This window comes from Miscanthus floridulus, chromosome 6 (assembly GCF_019320115.1).
Source record: "Miscanthus floridulus cultivar M001 chromosome 6, ASM1932011v1, whole genome shotgun sequence".
NCBI lineage: Eukaryota > Viridiplantae > Streptophyta > Magnoliopsida > Poales > Poaceae > Miscanthus > Miscanthus floridulus.
In genome coordinates, this window is record NC_089585.1 from 95,992,697 (window position 1) to 96,012,611 (window position 19,915).

Genomic DNA, 19,915 nt, shown 5'->3' on the forward strand with positions numbered 1-19,915 from the left:
TGCTATTATTTTTTTTCGTGGTGCATGGCAACGAGGGATGGATCCATCCATTCCACTCCCGTGTGAAGGTTGGTTTACCTAATGCTCTGGCCTTGCGCACCTAAAATCTCCTCCCCCTTGCACCTGTTCCAGTCAAAGCGGCCTTCTTGAGAACGCACAGGCATCTGGAATCAGTGAGCTACCACGGCACCAACTGCTCCTCCTTGCCCTCAATTCACTTCACTCCATGCATCTCTCCCGCGCTTGTAAAAAGTAAAAACCCCGGTCAGGCTCTGTGCTGCGATTGTGCAAGCACGCGTGGTTTAATTAATCTTCACTAATTATGTTACTCCTGTGTCTGGGAACTCTAGTCTAGAATTCTAGATAGCTTCAGATCCTTCCGGTGACAGGGACAGGAGGACAGTTTAATTAAGTGTTGACTCGGCCTAATCTAATTGCATGATATGCGTCCTTACAATTAATTGGTTTCTGTTAATCCGGAGCTAGGAGTATGTTATGTACACACAGCAGCAGAGCACAGTGCTAGTAGACTGTTCAGCAATTGGTTTCGCGTGCCTTGCAAGTTTTTTCGTTAAACATTCCAGCCCTGCAAACCCGCGACATGATCTTTCTTCCTCTCGTCTGTTGCCCAGACCGTGGCACATTGCAAGTTTTTTCACTCTCTCCATCACATCAAATCTTTGGACACATACATAGAGTATTAAATGTAGATAAAAAAAATAACTAATTACACAGTTTGATTGTAAATTACGAGACGAATCTTTTGAGCCTAGTTAGGCTATGATTAGACAATAATTGTCAAATACAAATGAAAGTGCTACCGTGCCAAATACTGATTTCTAACCCCAATCTAAACAAGACCTATGTTACTTACTGATAAAAGTGATAATCTAACTACTGCTATTACCAGTGTAATATTCTTTAGTCTTTACGGCCACGAGCCCGTAGTCGGGTTGTTTATGTAACGTAACCATAACGTATGTAAATATGTAATAATATAGTATGTACGTGACAGGCACGCCGCAGGAGTCAAAACGAACACGAGGCGGACAGTGACAGGTTTCTCCCCTGATTAGCGGTGTTATATTATTATTATTATTATTATTATTATTATTATTATTATTATTATTATTATTATTATTATTATTATTATTATTATTATTATTATTATTATTATTTTGATGAAGTAAAAGAAATTGTGATTCTGGACACAGGGAGCCGTTGCCATAGCATTTATTTTCCCTCCAATAAGCAACCAACCCGAACTACTCCTACACTCCCCTAACGCTTCTGGTGAGAAAAAAAAGGGGGCGCACCACGCACGTACTACTCCCAGCAGATGCCAAACCCAATACGTACAACCATCGCTCAATCGCGAGATTTTGTGATAAAATAAGAACCGGAGTCCAGCCTCTTTATATGCACGGTCACCGCTACCGCTCCATCATCTTTTGTTCCTGCATCGGTCGGCCCTAGGCGCATCAGCACTGTGATCCCAATCCCCTTCGGTTGCCAAGGACGGAGGCAAGGCCCTGTTCGCGCGTCTGTGGTGTGCGGGGAACCGGGTGCCGGGTGCCTGTGCAAGAAGGAAGATGCAGGAGGCGACGTCTCCGCTCCCGGCGCTGAGCAACGGCTACCAGCCTCTCCCGTCGCTGTACCTGGGGTTCCTGGCCATATGGGCGGCCTCTGGCTTCTCCTGGGCCTTCAGCACATGGAGGAACCGCCATTACCAGGTACTGCCAGAGGCCATCGTCCCAGAATTTTCATTTGACGTGTTTCCATTTGTGTGTTTGCGGTTTGCCAATTACTGGTTCTTACGAAATTTCTGAAATTTTGTTCTGAAGAAAGCAAGTGAACCTAGTACAATGGAAGAATCTGATGCTGTGGAAATCCCGTTGGGAATGTCTGTCAGTCTTAGTTGCCAGGACGTGATAGTGCGGTTCTGATGCAGTAACCTTGTTTCCTTTGCGCAGGCGAATAACCTACAATGGATCCTGTCCCTAGTCCCACTGATCAAAGCGCTCCAAATGGCACTCTCATTCCTGTTCTGGTGAGCACTCTGACCAACGCCCGCATTTCAGTTTGTTCAACGTATCTGTCCCTGAACACCTGTAAACTGGCCCTGCTAGCTGCGGTTGCTTACCCAGATCCTTTTTTTGCGAAATCTTAATTAGCGAGTGATGCTGAATCGATACGATACGCTGCCCAGGTACTCGTGCGTGCACCTTCAGACATGCTCGCTGTGGATGTCGTTCGGCGCGTACGTGACGGGGATCCTCTTCCAGACGGCCTCCTTCGTCTCCTTCGTGCTCATCTCCCACGGCTACTGCATCATGTGCGAGCGCCTCTCCATCCGGGAGAGACGAACCACGGCCGCTCTCGGGTGCCTTCTGTACCTGAGCCTCATCGGCTACAAAGCTGCAGTTCCCTACTTCACAGTAAGTACACGCTGAACCTGAAGCAATTAATGTAAGATTTCAGCAACAATTAATATTGCAACAATTTGTCTGAACTTGTATAGAGGAATGCTCGGTTGTTGTTGTTGTTGTTGTTGTTGTTTTAAAAAAAGTTTCTGACTTGGTACAGGTCATTCTTCTGGTCAACTATTTTGCGTCATTTTACATCATATTTCGGCGTACTTCCCAGAATCTTATAGTTCTACAGGAGCAGCTCAGTTTCATAGAAGAGGAAGACATCCATTCCTTGCACGGCGCGCTGAACACAAAGTATACAATGTTCAAGTAAGGCCTTTCTTCCCAACTGTTTCAGTTCTGATTTACCTCTCGAAAATTGCTATGTTCGTAAGCTCCGTCTCTCGGTTTTTCTTCAGGAGATTTCAGGGAACGATGCAGGTGGCCGCAGTGGCATTTATCATGGTATGAGACCTAGCACACAGCACTGTTCCGTTGAGATGATCAGCTCGTTTTGGAAGTGCTTCTGAGTTCTGACATTGTGGTTTCAGGTATACATGAGGGCCGACGACACACCAGAGAACTACTGGTTTCGCGTGTTAGTACGTGAGTGGGTACAGTTCTGCATCTTCATGTACATTGGGTGAGTCAAGATCATGCGCTGACAGTAAGCAGAACAACCTCCTGTGTTTAAAAAAAAAGGTGTAAATTCAGTTTCGTTCCGTTTTTCTTTTTCAGATGGAACTTCAGAATCCCTGAAGCCTCGCTTCATCTGCCTACCATACCCCTTATGAAATCAGCATGGGAGATCGCCATGCCTCCTATTTACAGTGTGGTAAGTTTAATTTCATCAAGTTTCCTAGCTCTCGCACAACCCAGTCTGCGCATCAATCAAAGACTGAAACATCTCACACTGTACTTCCTGACGAAACAGGAGATGGACGCAGCCGATTTCAAAGGTCTAGTCTCGGATCAATGGCATGTTGGAGTGGTGGGCACACAAGTGACCTCTCGAAACAATTGTTCATGCACAGCCGCTAATGCATATCGATCTGATGTCTTGCGATTTTGCAGAGGACTGGTTCAGGCTGTTCTGCACAACCGCTACTGGTGCTGGTTCAGAACCCTTGCCCAACGACGGCTTGTCCTTCCGGTAGAGCCTCAAAGTTTCAGTTGGACAGGGACAACCAGGTATAGTTCTGAAACCAGCATGCTGAAGATCCCATCGACCAACTGGCACGTTACAAAGCTGACGCAAAATAGTTGAGTTGGACGGAGAAATACTTGATAGTATCTCTTGCGAAAGAATCGACAACAATCCACGGACGAACAGTCAGAGATTCACAGCTTCAACAATGAATGAACCACCTTTTGGCATCTTAGACTTTTGTTTTCCCCCTCGGAAATACTGAAAAGATGTACATATATAGAAATGGAAAAAATGGTTTATAGATTGGATTGAAAAAACAAGTGAGCAGTGGCCTTTGTGTTTTGGTCCTCTGATCGGTGTTCTTGGGCACCGTGGGTGCCATTGTACGTAAAACTCTTTCTTTCTTCCTGCCTTCACTTAAAAAAAAACAATCTTATGTGCCAGACAATTAGTGGAAACAAGATTAACCGGAAGGATGATGTTCCTGGATTGACGCGAAGACAGGATTGTTGCTTATGTTAGTTTGGAGTGGACAAACTGATTACAAATAAACATCCTTCCGGTTGATGATGACGATAAACAGTTGTTACTGTGTAGAGTCTATGATAATTTCATCGATCTCAAGATCTCTATCATGTCTAGTAGGTGTCTGTGCCCATGTCTGCATGCTGTACTGAAGCTTTAGGCACTTGCATTCTTGCCGGCTTCTATGTTTTCTGCTACATAAAACCAATCCATGACGCCCTAGCCTAGCTTTGACATAAGGCCATGGGCTTGGCTTATAACTTACAAGAAGAATCCATGATCTAGTAGTTAAAAACACAAGCATAATAGTGGCATTAGAAATTTTGTTAGGTTACTATAAACATGTAAGTAACACAACATATAACCATTTATAAAAAAAAAGCACAACATATAACCAAATAAAGAAACATAAAGGCCTTCCAAAAAAAATTAGTCCCACTACAAAATTATAAATTCAAGGAAAGGCATAGAACAAAGGAGAGAGCAGGAATGGAGGGGGGGGGGGGGGGGCATGAGCCCCCTTCATCCACATTGGATACACCCCCTAACAGTCACCATAAACAGTGAATACAATAACATGCCATGATATCCTATCTTATCTTATACTCTTATAAAGGAAAACCTCACTAAAGAGTCTATCTAATTCAACAGCGATCCATGTCATCAAGTAATGCAGTTCTGAACCCCCAAACAAAACACTACCTTAGTGAGCAAAAAGTGAAGAAACCAAATGGAAAAGGAAAAAAAGTAGAACCAAAGCAAACAACTATAGCGAGCATTAACCGCATTTTGTTTCCTAATTAGCGGATGTCAGCGAGAGAAGGAAGACAATATGTTTCCTAATTAGCCACAATGTCCTATATATCTCCTAATTAGCAGCATTGCTGAATGAGGAAAAAGACTACCATGATCTGTTGATTGATTGATGCGTCCAAGATAACCGAACTGGAGACAAAAAAAAAAGAGTAAGACCAATAAACAACCCTAGGTTTAATACGTTATTATTAAACAAAAATAAAATAAAAAACAGAAAAAGACTAAAACCTATAAACTTTTTGTGGTTTATTAACATTAAGAGCAAGATAATCATTGCTAATTCCCGTGGCAACGTGCGGAGAATTCTTCTAGTTCAAATAAAGTAGATCCCACTACTTACTGGAAAAGTCAATCATCTAGACAACAATGCAAGAATAATAACAAATGTGGCGTAAGAACCCAAGATAATGGCAAATATATAAGAAACTGCCAAGTTGCCTAGATAAATGTATACCAGATCACCCAAACCAAGTAATACAAAGCCCTTCAGGGCACCAAAATTGCAAACAAGATCATAATATGTCAGATATATGGGCCAGGGGTACCTGCACCGTCCGCATATGTGACCATCGCCAGGCTATCAGCCCAGTAGTCGCCAAGGAGGAGGCCCGCAAGGGCTGACGCGATCGACCAACGTGAGGTCAAGGCAAACCAAGATAGGCGTATCTGGACGATAGCTAGTATCAATCTGCTGTGCATATCGTGTAGCAAACACTACTAGAAATATCCACTTCTATGATGAAAATCTTAATGTCGATTCCGAACCCGTCATAGAAGATGGCTTTTTATGACGAATTTTTCCGTTTCGTCATAGATCAGTGGCGACGATCCTTCAACCCTCCCTATCTATGACGAAATCAGGCATCATCACAAAAAACATCATAGAAGAGCATATGGTTTCGTCACAGATCACTCGCGCGACTCATCTATGATGATTTCCTTTAATACTGTGACGAACAGGGCTTTTCATTGAACTAATTACACATCTGTGACAACAATATTCAATCTGTAACAAACGGTGCTTTGTCATAGATCTCCACACGGTACTTTCTCCATCCGACGTGTACCTATGGGACCTGCAGTTACTCATCCGTGACGCTTGCAATTCGTCATAAAAGTCTCCGCTCGATCCTTTCTCTATGCGACGTGTACCTGTGGGACCATTCTCCATCCGACGTGTACCTGTACGACCTGCAGTTACTCATCCATGACGCTTGCAATTCATCATAAAAGTCTCCGCTCAGTCCCCAGCGGGTGCGCAAAGGTCCAAGCATGCCCTAGCACCGCCTCTCGCCGCCTGTGATCGTCCCAGCCGGCCGAAATCGGTCTCGCCGGCCAACTCCTCTGCTCAAATCGCGACCAGGGACTTGCGCTTCAAATAGAAGCTTTTCCAGGGGGCTAGTGCACAGACCGTGACTCATATGAACACTGCACTACAGGGTTTTTCTTTTTCTTTTTTATGTTTTCAGTTGAAACTTGTGAATTTCATAATTAAATATATAAGCATGATAAAAATGTGAAAATTTTTGTGTAGCCTTGTTATGATGTTCTCTACATAGGAAAAATATTATTTGGTCATGATAAGTAATTTTGGTATGCTTAAAATTCCATCTTTTAATAGAAAAATGCTTCTTGTGTAATTTTTGTAGACAAAAATATTAATCCTACGATGCTAAAACTTTTTGAGTAAGTTTATCATGTTCATACCTACCTTCACAAAAAGTTTGGCACTGTTTTGATAATTATAACTTGGTTAATTAATTTAAGTGTTTTTAAATGTCTTTTCCATGTTTAAATAAATATTAAAATGAATTAGGATAAATCATAAAATGACTTTGGTGTATTTTGGAGTTGATTGTAGACCTTGGAACACCAAACCCTCCTTAGCAGGGATGGCTTTCGCTGGCAAGAGTGTTGTGCCCTGCTTGGGGCCTTCTTCTCTAGTGCGATGGATGGTGCTCGGCTGTCGAGGCTGAGCGAAGATGATGCTGATCCCTTCGCGAGTCCATGTCGCATGGGACTTCGACTTGAGCGAGGGCTCAGCGGACTCATCTAGGAGTCACCGACTATAGGCCCGGGGGCTCCCTCCTTTCTGACCAGAGCCTGCCGTGGTCCGGGTGATCAAGAGCGCTAGGCTCTGGCTCAGGACCATCTGATCATCCGGAGCTCCACGCCTTCTGAGGGCTGCGATAACAGGTCCCGATCCTCTCAAGCTGGCCTTCTGGGGCCTAACCTCTACAATCGTAGATCGGGGAAGTGGGAGCGCGCTGAGGCTCTGATGGAGGCCCTCGTTGGGCCCACTACTCAATGGCTCCCGACCCAACTCTGGGGAGTTGGTTGTTTTTTGGGGGGATGCGCCACCCGAGCGCCCGTTGATCGAGGGGTCAGGCTGCTTCGTCTGGGGAGCCGGCGTAGCCCCTGAGGCCATTGTGGGGCCTCCTTGCCAGTGAAGGGGGTGGCATCTAGGCGCGTCCCGTCCGCTGACGCCTTGTGCAGGCGGTTTATGGTGTCTAGGCCATCGTGCCTAGTGGAGGAGTTATGACGCCCCCTCCCCCCCGCGCCATCATGTCTTGACTAGGAGATGGGATGTCAGGGCCACATGGAGCAGATATGGTGGTGGAGGAGCAGTAGGCACTTGGTGCGTGTGGATCCGAGCCGTCGATGATAGCCAGTGGGCCCAAGGGGAGGCGGATCCCCCCAAGTCCTGTGAGGAGACGTGCACGGAGTGGGAGACACGCGAGGGAAAGTGGAGTAGGGACTTGACTTGTCGCCAGCAGTTCCCTGACTCCACCTTTACTGCATGGCCATCATCACGCAACCGCCCGAAGGCGTGCTGCGGGGATCGAAGGGATGCCTAGCCGGTTCCCCAGGGTCCTGTGTAGCCACTGATGGCTGATTGGAGGGCCTAAAGTTGCTCATAGCGCATCGCCTTTGGCTATAAAGGGAGGCCCCCAGGGGACGCGGTGTCTTCAATCCCTTCCTTTGGCCCTCTCTCTTCTTCTTCCTTAGATCCATCTTCTTCGACGACGATGGCGGCGGTGATAAAGTGCGAAGCTTCCCTCTGAGTGAGCTTGGTGTTGTCCGTCGGGCGACTACGTCTTCAAGGGTGGAAGGACTCTAGCGAGGCATCCTGCACAACTACATGAGGTGGCAGGAGATACTCCGTGACGCTACGCGGATCCTACTTCATGTAGAGTGGGGGGCTGTCGATCTTCTCTGGTCTTCATCCGCGGTGGGGTTGCTCAATCCCCCGGAGGCCCTCGGCCCGGGAGCCTAGTGGCGCAAGCCCCGCAGAAGGGGTCGGGATGGCATCTTGCTGAGCCTCGTTCTGCGAGACCTCCTGCACACGCGCCTGAAGTAGGTCTAGGGAGGCAGGCCCTCTGTGGCGCGGTAGGTCGGCCTCCGTTGCTAGCATCCCCTCCCCTCCCAGAGGAGGAGAGGAGATCATCACAGGGTCGAGGGACTGACCCTGTGCTGAGTAGAAGCAGTTTTTTGCCACCGTATATTGTAATTGGGTCGTTCCCAATCAATGAAATGAAATTACCTTCGTGTGTAATCTCATTTTGCTCTTGAGTCGTGCTCAGAGACTTGATCCCTCATTGGGCTAGGCTGTTACGATGATTGCCTCGTTGGCCAAGATCGCTGCACCCGTGCTGCTAGCGGGTAAGTCCATGAGAACCCCGGGTTTATGGTCATTCTGTGCCCCGGTCATGTCCCCCAGAGGGGAGATCCTTGGCTTCTCGACCGAGCCACTTGTATAGTTCTCGAGCATGTTTGTCGGTACTCGGGGGCTCGCTGCCTCCCTCGTTGGGTCACCATGAGCGGCTCAAGTCAGTACTCGGACATCGTTCGTGACAACGGTCGGGACACTTCTGGGCGCCCCGGCTATAGCCGCGTGGGCGCACCTCCCGAATGTCCCTCGCACTTTCAATTGCTTCGGGCGTCCTTGAAGCCTAGTGGGCTAGCCTTGAACCCTCAGCGATGCCCCTTCTGGGTGGCCCCCGGACCAGCATGCGGTGGGGGTGGAACGATCCGATGAAGGATCAGGAGATATGCAGAAATCTACAAAGAAAACAGAATGGACACAACAGAGGGGAAAGAGGACATAGCAGGTAACGTGGTGGCTAGGGCCACTCCATTAGCACCTTGTTGATCTTTTGCCTGCTCCTCTTGCTCTGTCTGTCCCAGCCTCACCTCGCTCGGGGGCCTTCTGCGGTGGTCCTTCTTCAGAAAAGGTTAGCAAGTGGTTAGCTTAGTCAATCATGTGATGGGCCGAGCCATTGTTGGGATGGCTCGGGTCAAGGAAGACAACAAGTAGAGCAGATAGAGATAATCGAAGCAAGAGGGTTGAGGGTCGGGACTTATCTTGGTTTTTGTTGTCGGAGAGGTAGGCTGACGAAGGAGGTCGGCAGGCGGGCCTTAGCTCAGGAGGCGTTACTTCTGGACGAATGGCTCAGCGATGGCCTTCCCTCATGGGGAAAGGTTAGAACTCAGCTCGATCAGGTCTGCCCCTTCTAGGGAGCCGAGCACCTAGATGGAGGGGGCCAGCCGAGCCACCGCTACCGCCAGAGGTCTTGACCACCTTGCTGATGCTCGACTGGTCGAGCACCATCGTCGTCTTAGACGCTTCCTCCACTGGCGCCCTTCCTGCGTCACGGCCAGGGCCATCGAGAGCACAGAGGGTGATGAGCACGAACGCTTAGGCGATGCAGTCTTGCTCGCAGTAGTAGGCCTGCTCGAAGCTACCCTCGACAGTGATGACCCCTATGGACCGAGCATCTTGAGCTTGAGGTAAGTGTAGTTGGAGATGGCCATGAACTTGGTGAAGCACGGTCGATCGAGGAGGGCATGGTAGACGATGGGGAAGTCGACGACCTCGAAGGTGAGTGGCTCCTAACCGAAGTTATCCGGCTGGCCGAAGGTGACATTGAGCCAGATGCGCCCGAGGGGTACGGCTTCCTTCCCTGGCATGATCTCATAGAATGGCGCCTTGCTAGGGCACAGGCTGCTCCAAGGGATGCCCATCTTATCGAGGGCACTGGCATAGAGTATGTTGAGGCCACGACCCTCGTCCATCAGCACCTTGGTGAGGCACGTGGTGCCCACGATCAGGCTGACCATGAGCGGGTAGTACCCCGAATGGGGGACACGATTGGGATGGTCTTCTTGGTCGAAGGTGATGGCCATCAGGGACCACTAGAGCCACGTCGGGCCGGTGAGGGCGTGGACGGCGTTCACCTCCTGCTCGGTGATGCGGCACTGCTGGTAGGACTCGTGCGCTTGGGAGCCCCCAAAGATCATGAGGCAGCGCTAGGCCTCGGGGAACTCATTGTCTTCCTCCTAGGCGCTGTCCGCTGGGTCGCTAGCCTTCAGGGTAGGCTTCTGGGCCTTGCCCTATTGGCCAAGGGTACTATGGATGTAGCCCTTCATGGTGGCACAATCCTTGAGAAGATGCTTTGCCTGCCCCCTGTGGAATGGGCAGGAGGACTCAAGCACCTTCTTGAAGTGTTTTGAGCGTGCAGCGTGCCCACGGGTCTGAGGTCTGGCGGCGCGGTCGGCCACGACGACCATCTCCTCCCCATGGTGCTTTTGGTCCTTGTTCTTCCTATCGCGGCATCGCTGGGATGAGGCAGGATCATCGACATAGTCACCACCACTAAGGTGGCCGGCGGCCTTGGCTTTCCCGCTGAAGTTGGCTTGGACGGCTTCCTCGCCGGTGGCGTACTAGGTGGTGACGTCTAGGAGCTCCCACATCATGCATAGGGTCTTATGGCCGAGCATGTGGATGAGCGCCTCGCATGTCATGCCACAGATGAAGGCGTTGATCACGTCGGCGTTGGTGATGTTCCTGAGCTCATTGCGCTTCTTGGAGAAGCGCTGAATGTACTCCTGGAGGGTCTCGTTGGCTCTCTACTTGCAGTTGCGGAGACCCTAGGAGTTCCCTGGGTGGGTGTAGGCACCCTAGAAGTGGCCGATGAAGACCGCATGGAGATCGCCCCAGTAGCGGATGCTGCCGGGCTCGAGCAGCTCGAGCCAAGCTATGGTTGAGCTTGACAGAAGCAGAGGAAGGTACTAGATAGCGAAGTCATCATCTGACCCCCGACCTTCATGGCAAGGCGGTAGTCCTCTAGCCAATGGTCCAGGTTAGTCTCACCATTGTACTTAGAGATGTGCGTCAGTGGCCAGAAATGCCTGGGGTAGGGGGCGCCTGGATCACTGCCCCGAACGCTGGGGGGCTGAAGTAATCCAGGACGGGGCCTGATGAGGACATGACACCCATGCATATGACCATGTTTAGTGCATGGTATGGAGGGGTAGGAGGCCAGCAAGGGTGTCCAAGTCAAGAAGGAGGCCCGATGCTAATTCAGGCTAATTCGGTTCGAGTCCCCGAGGTGGAGGCCCAAAGCAACTCAAGTTCGAGTCTGCCTCGGCCTCCAGGACCAGTCTACCTTAAACTTGTCACCCAGGACGCATACGGACTCCGTTTTTGACGATCCACATATGGTTGGAAAGATAATTTGATAAGGAAGCGAATCCAAGTGGTGTCATGTCAAAAGACCTTTAGAATCAACGGGAATCGTCAAAACAAGTCAGCATCCAGAATCTACCAGGGTGCTGCAACACCGTCTTTTAGTCCGTTGGACTGTGTATTGTGTTTGGGCCCATTTGGGGGCATGTCCTGGGTAGGCAACGACAATAAGACCTTTATAATCATACGCCACTTCCATCATTAGGTTTTAGGTTTTGCTTAGATTAATCTATCAAGAACAGTTTTGCCGTTCATCGGTTTGTGAGACCCCAACTTCGTGAGATTAATCATTCATCTGCAATTTGGTTGCTTTCTTTCTTGTTCTTGCTTGTGTTCTTTGTTGCATAGGTAGGGATTAACCTTCTTGGCGAGGTCAACCAGATCCGTGTCTTGGTTGATAACCAGAGGAGTTGTGGTGCTAAGATTACAGGGTTCGATCTTTCGATCTAAAGCCGGATCGGTGTGTCATTCTCCGCCACAACGATAGTTACCTCTACCTGACGGAAGATCGGGATCCCCGTGAAGGGACCGTGATGCCTAAGAGGGGGGTGAATTAGGCAACTTAAAATTCTAACTCTAAACTATGGCCTCTTTTTCAACCTCTAGCAAAACCTATGCAAAAGATAATCTATCTAGATGTACAACTACGGTTTTGCTAGTGTGTTGCTATCTCTACCGCAAATGATAATAATATGATCAATGTAAATGCGGAAGCTTAAAGAGCAAGGTAGAGATATGCAAACTCCCGTCGACGACTCTGGTATTTTTACCGAGGTATCGAGAAGCGCGCAAGCTTCCCCCTAGTCCTCGTTGGAGCCCCTCGCAAGGAATCCCTCGCAAGGGCCAAGCTCCCGGTCGGGTAACTCCATGGATAGCCTCGGGCCTTCCCCACGCGCAAGTGGATCTCTGATGTGCCTCTCGGCAAGCCTCTCCCGGATGCTCCCCGCCGTCTTCACTATCAAGCTTCCGGCCGAAACGTCGTGGGGCTTGTTCCCTCCGGTACACGGTGGCGGGCACACCACAAACACGGTTGGTGTGATCTCGCAAGACTTCAAGCCCCTCCGATGTACAACACTTGTGCTCGCAAGCACGTGGTGGCAAGAGGTATGCAAACCTCACTAAACACTAGGCAAACACCTAGAGCAAGCGCATAAGCGGTGGTCTAATCAACCTAAGCACTTCGCAAAGTACTTATGCTAATCACCTAATAAAACACTAAGCACTATGCATGTGGAGATCACTCAAATGGTGTATCAACACTCTTGGTATGTTTCCTCAGCTCCACACTCCTCAGATGGCCGGTTGGGGGTTGTATTTATAAGCCCCACTGAGAAAGTAGCCGTTGGGGTCAAATTCCCGCAAAACTGCTACTGACCGGACGCTGAATCGTCCTGACCGGACGCGTCCGGTCATCCCGACCGTTGCAGCCGCGAATCACCGATCGGACGCTGGTAGCGTCCGGTCGCCTGCCACCGGACGCGTCCGGTCGTAGTTTCGCGCGCTTAGAACCTCTCTATACTCGATTGAACGTTGCGTTTCTGCGTCCGGTCGGTTGCCGCCAGCGTCCGGTCCTCGTGTCCGGTCGCCTATCTACCGAGCCACCGGTCCAGCGTCTGGTCGTGCTTCCAGCGTTCGGTCGCCTCTGCGAGCTCGTTTCTTCGCGATCTTGCGTATGGCTTGGTTCCTATCTTCATGCTTGGACTTTGCTTGATATCTTGGGTCTTTTCTTGTGCTCCTAAGGTCTTTCTTAAGGTGTTGATCATCGGATCATTACGTCGCCTTCATCCAAGTCATGTCTTGCACCCTGTTGGACTACAAAACAAACACTTGCAAATTCATTAGTCCAATCTGGTTGTGTTGGTCATCAAACACCAAAATCCAAAGTAAATGGGCTTAGGGTCCATTTTCCTTACAATCTCCCCCTTTTTGGTGATTGATGCCAACACGACCAAAGCAAGCAAATAATTAGAATTTGGAAGTTAAAAACTACCTACTTGCTAGGTTGCAATGCAAAGGGCAAGATTATATGATACTAATTTGATAGATACTAATTGAAACTTTACTTAAAGGCTTGTCTTGCCCTTGCAAATGTCCCCATGTGATATTATGGATTAAAGTCTAGTGTTAAAAAAAATCTTCCATTACTTAGACTAATTCATAATTCACTTTCCTCCCTTTCTTGGACCAGTACTACTTGTAACTAAATACTTGCCTTTGGTCCTTCAAATTCTCCCCCTTTGGCATCAAACACCGAAAAGGAAGACATTAGTAGTATAGGGGAGGGTCAAATTTCGTGATCCTTTGTGTATAGAATGAAATGGATCACAAAATTTGACTCTCACATTATATAGACTAAGCTCCCCCTAAGTGTGTGCATACATATGGTAGAAAGCAAAGCATATGCATAATTAGCAATTTATTGCACAAGAGAGTTTAATCTATATAATGCATGGAGAAAGCATATAAATATGAAATGAGATCAACATGATGATGCTAATTAAAGAATGATGCTTAACTCCGGGGACTCCAATTTCCTTACAATGAGACTACTACACATGAGATAAGTTTAAAAAAAATAGGATACCATTTGAAAAAGTGTTAGTCTCAAAGCATCCAAGTTGTAGATTAAGCTCCCCCTAAATTTGTGCACACAGGTGTTGAATACTTGTAAAATTTGTCCACATTGATTTAAGTATCAAAATACCACTTGAAAAATGATATTTGGGAGAGATCATCTACAATTTGGACTTTGGCATATATTAGATAGTTAATTGTAAAACAAGCTATGTGCCGTGCTCCTAAACAATTTTAAACCATGTAGGTTTGCTCCAAGGGTTGATAATGAAACCGAGCAAGCCTACCATATGATATACCTATTGAATGCATGACAAAAGCATGTAAATGCAAACATTAGGCATAAAAAATAACTAGATGCTTTAAGAGTATACCAATTGAAAGACAATACCAATTGAAATAAATGCTAATTGAAAGTAATGACATCTAGTTACCTAACATAGGAAGGGGAATTTGGGTCTATAGTATTCACTAACCTATTTGGCAATGACTTTGTCCATCATGATGCACCCCATGTAATGCACCCAAACTTTGCCAAGTCTCCAAATTCCCCAAAGTCCGATGGACTTCTCACTTCCCTTTCGGGATCCAAACCTTCTTGGTGCTCTTCATGTTTGAAATGATTTCCTTTGGCACCCAAAAGCGTTTGATCCCATTGTTGGCTTGCTTGTTCACCTTGATGGCCACCACCTTGTCATTTTTCTTCTTCTTCAAGAGATAAGGTGTGGAGGCCTTCTTGTCCACCTTGTTGGTGTAGGTGTTGGAGAGCTTGCTTGTTTGCTTTTTCTCCTTCTTCTTTGCTCCTCCCCCATTCTTCACCTTGCACTCATAGGACTTGTGGCCTTCTTTGTGGCACACGTAGCAAACCACGGTTTGTTCTTCATCAAGCTTCTTCACTCCCTTGACAGTGTTATCTTGATGAAGTTGGGTTTACTTCGCCTTGCCTTTCACTTGAGTCAAGTCCTTGGTGAGGCGAGCTACTTCTTTCTTGAGTTGCTCATTCTCTTTTGCAACCTCTTGTGTGCATGTATCTACAATCACTTTCTCAACACAAGCTTGGTTGCACAAAGGTGAGTCTAAACATAAATTATTGCAAGAGGTAGATGCATCCTTTTTAATTATGTCATTTCTTATAGATGCCTTGGTGGGGGTATTTTTTACGGCCTCAAGATTAGCAACTTTATTTGTTAGCTCATCACAATGTTTGCACATGATTTCCATTTTAGTAAGCAAACTTTGATAATTATTTTGTGAGCTAGCTAACTTTTCTTTTAATTTTTCATTTTTCTTTTCAAGTTGCTTATCATTAATTGTGCATGCACTTGTTGTTGCACTAGCCTCAAGTTGCTCAATTTTAGTAGATAGTTCAACATTGAGATTTGCAAAGTTTTCATATTGTTCAAGCAAATTCTTGCATGCTTCTTGTGAACTACCTAGCTCTTCTTTTAAGTTTTTGAGCTTCTTTTGTTGACTAGTGCAAACTTTAGCATATTTAAGATTTTGTTGCACAATTGTATTATAAGAAGGCAAATCATCATCACTATCGCTCTCACTAGAGGATGAGCTTTCATTACCTCGTGCCATAAGGCACACACGAGAAGAGCTTGATGATGAGTGCTTGCGCCCTTGCCTCTTGTGATGATCTTCTTCACTTGAAGAATCATCCCATGACCTTATTGATGTGAGGGCTTTGTTCTTGCACGCCTTCTTCTTTGCCTTGGGTGTGGGCTTGTTTGGACAAACTTCCACAAAGTGCCCCATCTCGCCGCATCCATAGCATCCTCTCTTTCTTTGCTCATTTCTTTGATTGGTGAAAATGAGATCTTGAATTTGGATGGGCACACCCTTGACATTGAGCCTTTGGATCATCTTCTCTACCTTGTTGATTAATTTGATTGATTCTTCATCAAGGTCGGAGGTGGAGGAGGAAGATTGATCATCATCACTTGAATCTTCATCATCATCATCATCCTCATCTTCTTCTTCACTTGAGGAGCTTGAGCTTGAGCTTGACTCAACTTTCTTGCCCTTCATCTTTTTCTTCTCACTACAAGCGAGAGCTTTGCCTTTGCTTGATGAAGATGCTTCTCCTTGACCCATCTTACGTGACATTTCAAATGCCACTAGCTTTCCAATGACAATGCCCGGGGTCATGGTGCTCAAGTTCTCGATGTTGTGAAGGATGGTGATGATGCTTGCATATTTCTTTTGTGGTAGAACGGAGATGATCTTCCTCACGATGTCCGCATCATGGGTTTCATCCCGTCACGAGTGACTCTCCATACACCCAAATCAACCGCCTCAAGGTGGCAAGCCATTCTAGCTTTATAGTATGGGAAGTTAGTGCCGTCAAATTGTGGAGGCCTAGCGGTATCTATCCCAACCACTCTACAATAGCGTCGGCTCAACGGCGGTTAAGCCAAAGGTCCAAATATGAGCCAACCGGCTCTAATACCAATTGAAGGGACCGTGACGCCTAAGAGGAGGGGGTGAATTAGGCAACTTAAAATTCTAACTCTAAACTATGGCCTCTTTTTCAACCTCTAGCAAAACCTATGCAAAAGATAATCTATCTAGATGTACAACTACGGTTTTGCTAGTGTGTTGCTATCTCTACCACAAATGATAATAATATGATCAATGTAAATGCGGAAGCTTAAAGAGCAAGGTAGAGATATGCAAACTCCCGTCGACGACTCCGGTATTTTTACCGAGGTATCGAGAAGCGCGCAAGCTTCCCCATAGTCCTCGTTGGAGCCCCTCGCAAGGAATCCCTCGCAAGGGCCAAGCTCCCGGTCGGGTAACTCCGTGGATAGCCTCGGGCCTTCCCCACGTGCAAGTGGGTCTCCGATGTGCCTCTCAGCAAGCCTCTCCCGGATGCTCCCCGCCGTCTTCACTATCAAGCTTCCGGCCGAAACGCCGCGGGCCTTGTTCCCTCCGGTACACGGTGGCGGCCACACCACAAACACGGTTGGTGTGATCTCGCAAGACTTCAAACCCCTCCGATGTACAACACTTGTGCTCGCAAGCACGTGGTGGCAAGAGGTATGCAAACCTCACTAAACACTAGGCAAACACCTAGAGCAAGCGCATAAGCGGTGGTCTAATCAACCTAAGCACTTCGCAAAGTACTTATGCTAATCACCTAATAAAACACTAAGCACTATGCATGTGGAGATCACTCAAATGGTGTATCAACACTCTTGGTATGTTTCCTCAGCTCCACACTCCTCAGATGGCCGGTTGGGGGTTGTATTTATAAGCCCCACTGAGAAAGTAGCCGTTGGGGTCGAATTCCCGCAAAACTGCTACTGACCAGACGCTGAATCATCCTGACCGGACACGTCCAGTCGTCCCGACTGTTGCAGCCGCGAATCATCGATCGGACGCTGGCAGCGTCCGGTCGCCTGCCACCGGACGCGTCCGGTCGCAGTTTCGCACGCCTGGAACCTCTCTGTACTCGATCGGACGCTACGTTTCTACGTCCGGTCGGTTGCCGCCAGTGTCCGGTCCTCGTGTCCGGTCGCCTGTCTGCCGAGCCACCGGTCTAGCGTCCGGTCACGCTTCCAGCATCTGGTCCAGCGTCCAGTCGCCTCTGCGAGCTCGTTTCTTCGCGATCTTGCGTACGGCTTGGTTCCTATCTTCATGCTTGGACTTTGCTTGATATCTTGGGTCTTTTCTTGTGCTCCTAAGGTCTTTCTTAAGGTGTTGATCATCAGATCATTACGTCGCCTTCGTCCAAGTCAAGTCTTGCAGCCTGTTGGACTACAAAACAAACACTTGCAAATTCATTAGTCCAATTTGGTTGTGTTGGTCATCAAACACCAAAATCCAAAGTAAATGGGCTTTGGGTCCATTTTCCTTACACCCCGTTCCCATTAAGTGGTAATCATAGCTAAGGTATACCATCAGGTTCACATTTATCCCCTAGTTTGGTGTGTTTCGCATTCGTCCCATAGTCTAGTGCCGTATTTTTTTCCTGTCCTAGAACCTTCCGCGCCATAGCCTTTGCATATTTTAGTTTCAGAGTCCGTCGTGTTGAGTTTGTGTCCTGGTCGAGGTCTTGTTGCTGGTTAGGTCGTGTTTGAGTCCAGTTCGTGTGTTTTCCCCCATCGTTTCCATCAAATCTTTGCTGCCGTGACTAATTTTGCACACATTGTTCCCGTTTTGTCCTCTAATTCGGAGCCAATTCTTAAAACTGGTATAGTTTTCGCATATGAACTCAGATTTCAACGTTCCATATATCAAAATCGATCAGAAATTTTTTTTGGATCCGTCCATCCCTTGCTTTGTTGGGGTAATTTTTTTTATTTTGGTCAAAAACTGGTCACAAGATCCACTTTTCGTGGTCACAAGCTTTTTGTCGATTTTGAGCACGTCTTCTGAAATTTCCACAGGCCACGTCTTTCACTTGTTTAAGCTCATATTTTCTGTGGTTACTTCTTTTGTGCTTCTAAGTGAAGGAAAATATCAAAAAAAGAAAAATAAAAAGTCAAAATTTTCCAAAAAAACAACGACAACCAAAAAAATAGAAAAAGAGGGGCAAAAGAAGAACAATATCGAGGAGCACATAGAGAAGGTCAAAGTGAGCTGTGTTAGCGTGTGCTGTCTTGTTCCTTATTTGTGTTGCTGTTGCTATCCACCATACTTGTTTTTCACACACCTATCACCTTGCTATCCATCATACTTATTTGTCACACACCTGGTACTTGAAACATTTTAGACCAGCAACGAGAATAAGTACTTTGGACTATAATTCAGCATTACTTTCTGTTACTGACTTGTGTGCCAGATATACATATTATTCTTTGTGTGCCTTCCAAGCTCCACAAACTCTTCAGATCAGTACAGAAAAAGGGCCTTGCAATCTCGGTACCACTGCCTCACAGGTATTACAAACCAGCCGTTGGTTGTAACGCCCACTGCTTGTGTTGGTAAGAACTTTGTAAGAGCTTGGTAAGACGCTTCCTCTTGCTGTGAAATGTGACACACTGCAACCGCGTAGTCATTTGATAGGGATAATACTTTTGTGTTGTCTTTGGCTGTCTTCTAACAATGACAGGTTATTCGTATCCACTGACTTATGATGGTATAGGTGCTGATGAGTACATAGAGTAGGAAATTGCCGTAGATAACATATTTGCTACTCGCTTTATGTGTCCAAGGAGGAAGGTAAAAAATGCAGATAGTGTTTTGCGACATTCTGCTTTATCTTGGTGGGAGTCTTTAGATCCTTCTGATAAACCTCAAACTTGGAATGATATGAAACTTCTTATGCGAGAAACCTTTGTTAATCCACCTCCTGTTTTGACTTCATATGCTGTGGTGCACCATTTAGAGGAAGAGTCCATTGTTATTCCTCTTGCTATGACTAACCTTCTGCAAGATAATATACATAAGAGAGAGGATGACATGGAAGAAAATGAGGAGCTCACAACCTCATATGCAAATTCAGAACCATCACTTCACAATGCACCTATTACTCCTATTGAGAACACAGGTAATGCCCATGGTGCTACACTCATGGAAGGTGAAAATTATCTTAATGTACTAAATTTTTCCACAAACCATGCTATCATAGAGCAATTGTTAGTGGAACCCTCTCTTGATTTATCTTTGTCCCATGATAATTTGCTTGATGTTCCTTGTGATAAAGATAAATTGGTTGATGATGCTTTAGTTTTACATGTTTTGGAACCAGTCATTTGTGCTAAAAATACACATGTTATTCATATTGCTACTAAAACTGATGAGCTCAAACCGTTGTCTTCTTTACATACTTTGGGTTACATTGAATTTGATGTTTTGTGTAACCTAGATTATTTGGAGGAGAGCCTTTTTAAATATGTTGATTTACCTTGGTTTTCTAAACACACATATCATGTTATTGGCAAATATAACAACAAAGGA

General features: G+C 46.8%; 1 protein-coding gene across 1 annotated transcript; it reads left to right on the top strand.

The window, feature by feature from the left end:
* Nucleotides 1-1,443: 1,443 nt before the first annotated feature.
* On the top strand, nt 1,444-3,998 carry LOC136458705 (uncharacterized). The gene is made up of 9 exons (XM_066458635.1): nt 1,444-1,733; nt 1,974-2,050; nt 2,210-2,438; nt 2,587-2,741; nt 2,831-2,876; nt 2,963-3,054; nt 3,150-3,246; nt 3,346-3,402; nt 3,486-3,998. Exons 1-9 carry the CDS (start codon nt 1,593-1,595, stop codon nt 3,606-3,608), a joined length of 1,017 nt encoding a protein of 338 aa, XP_066314732.1. The 5' UTR covers nt 1,444-1,592; the 3' UTR covers nt 3,609-3,998.
* Nucleotides 3,999-19,915: the final 15,917 nt, after the last annotated feature.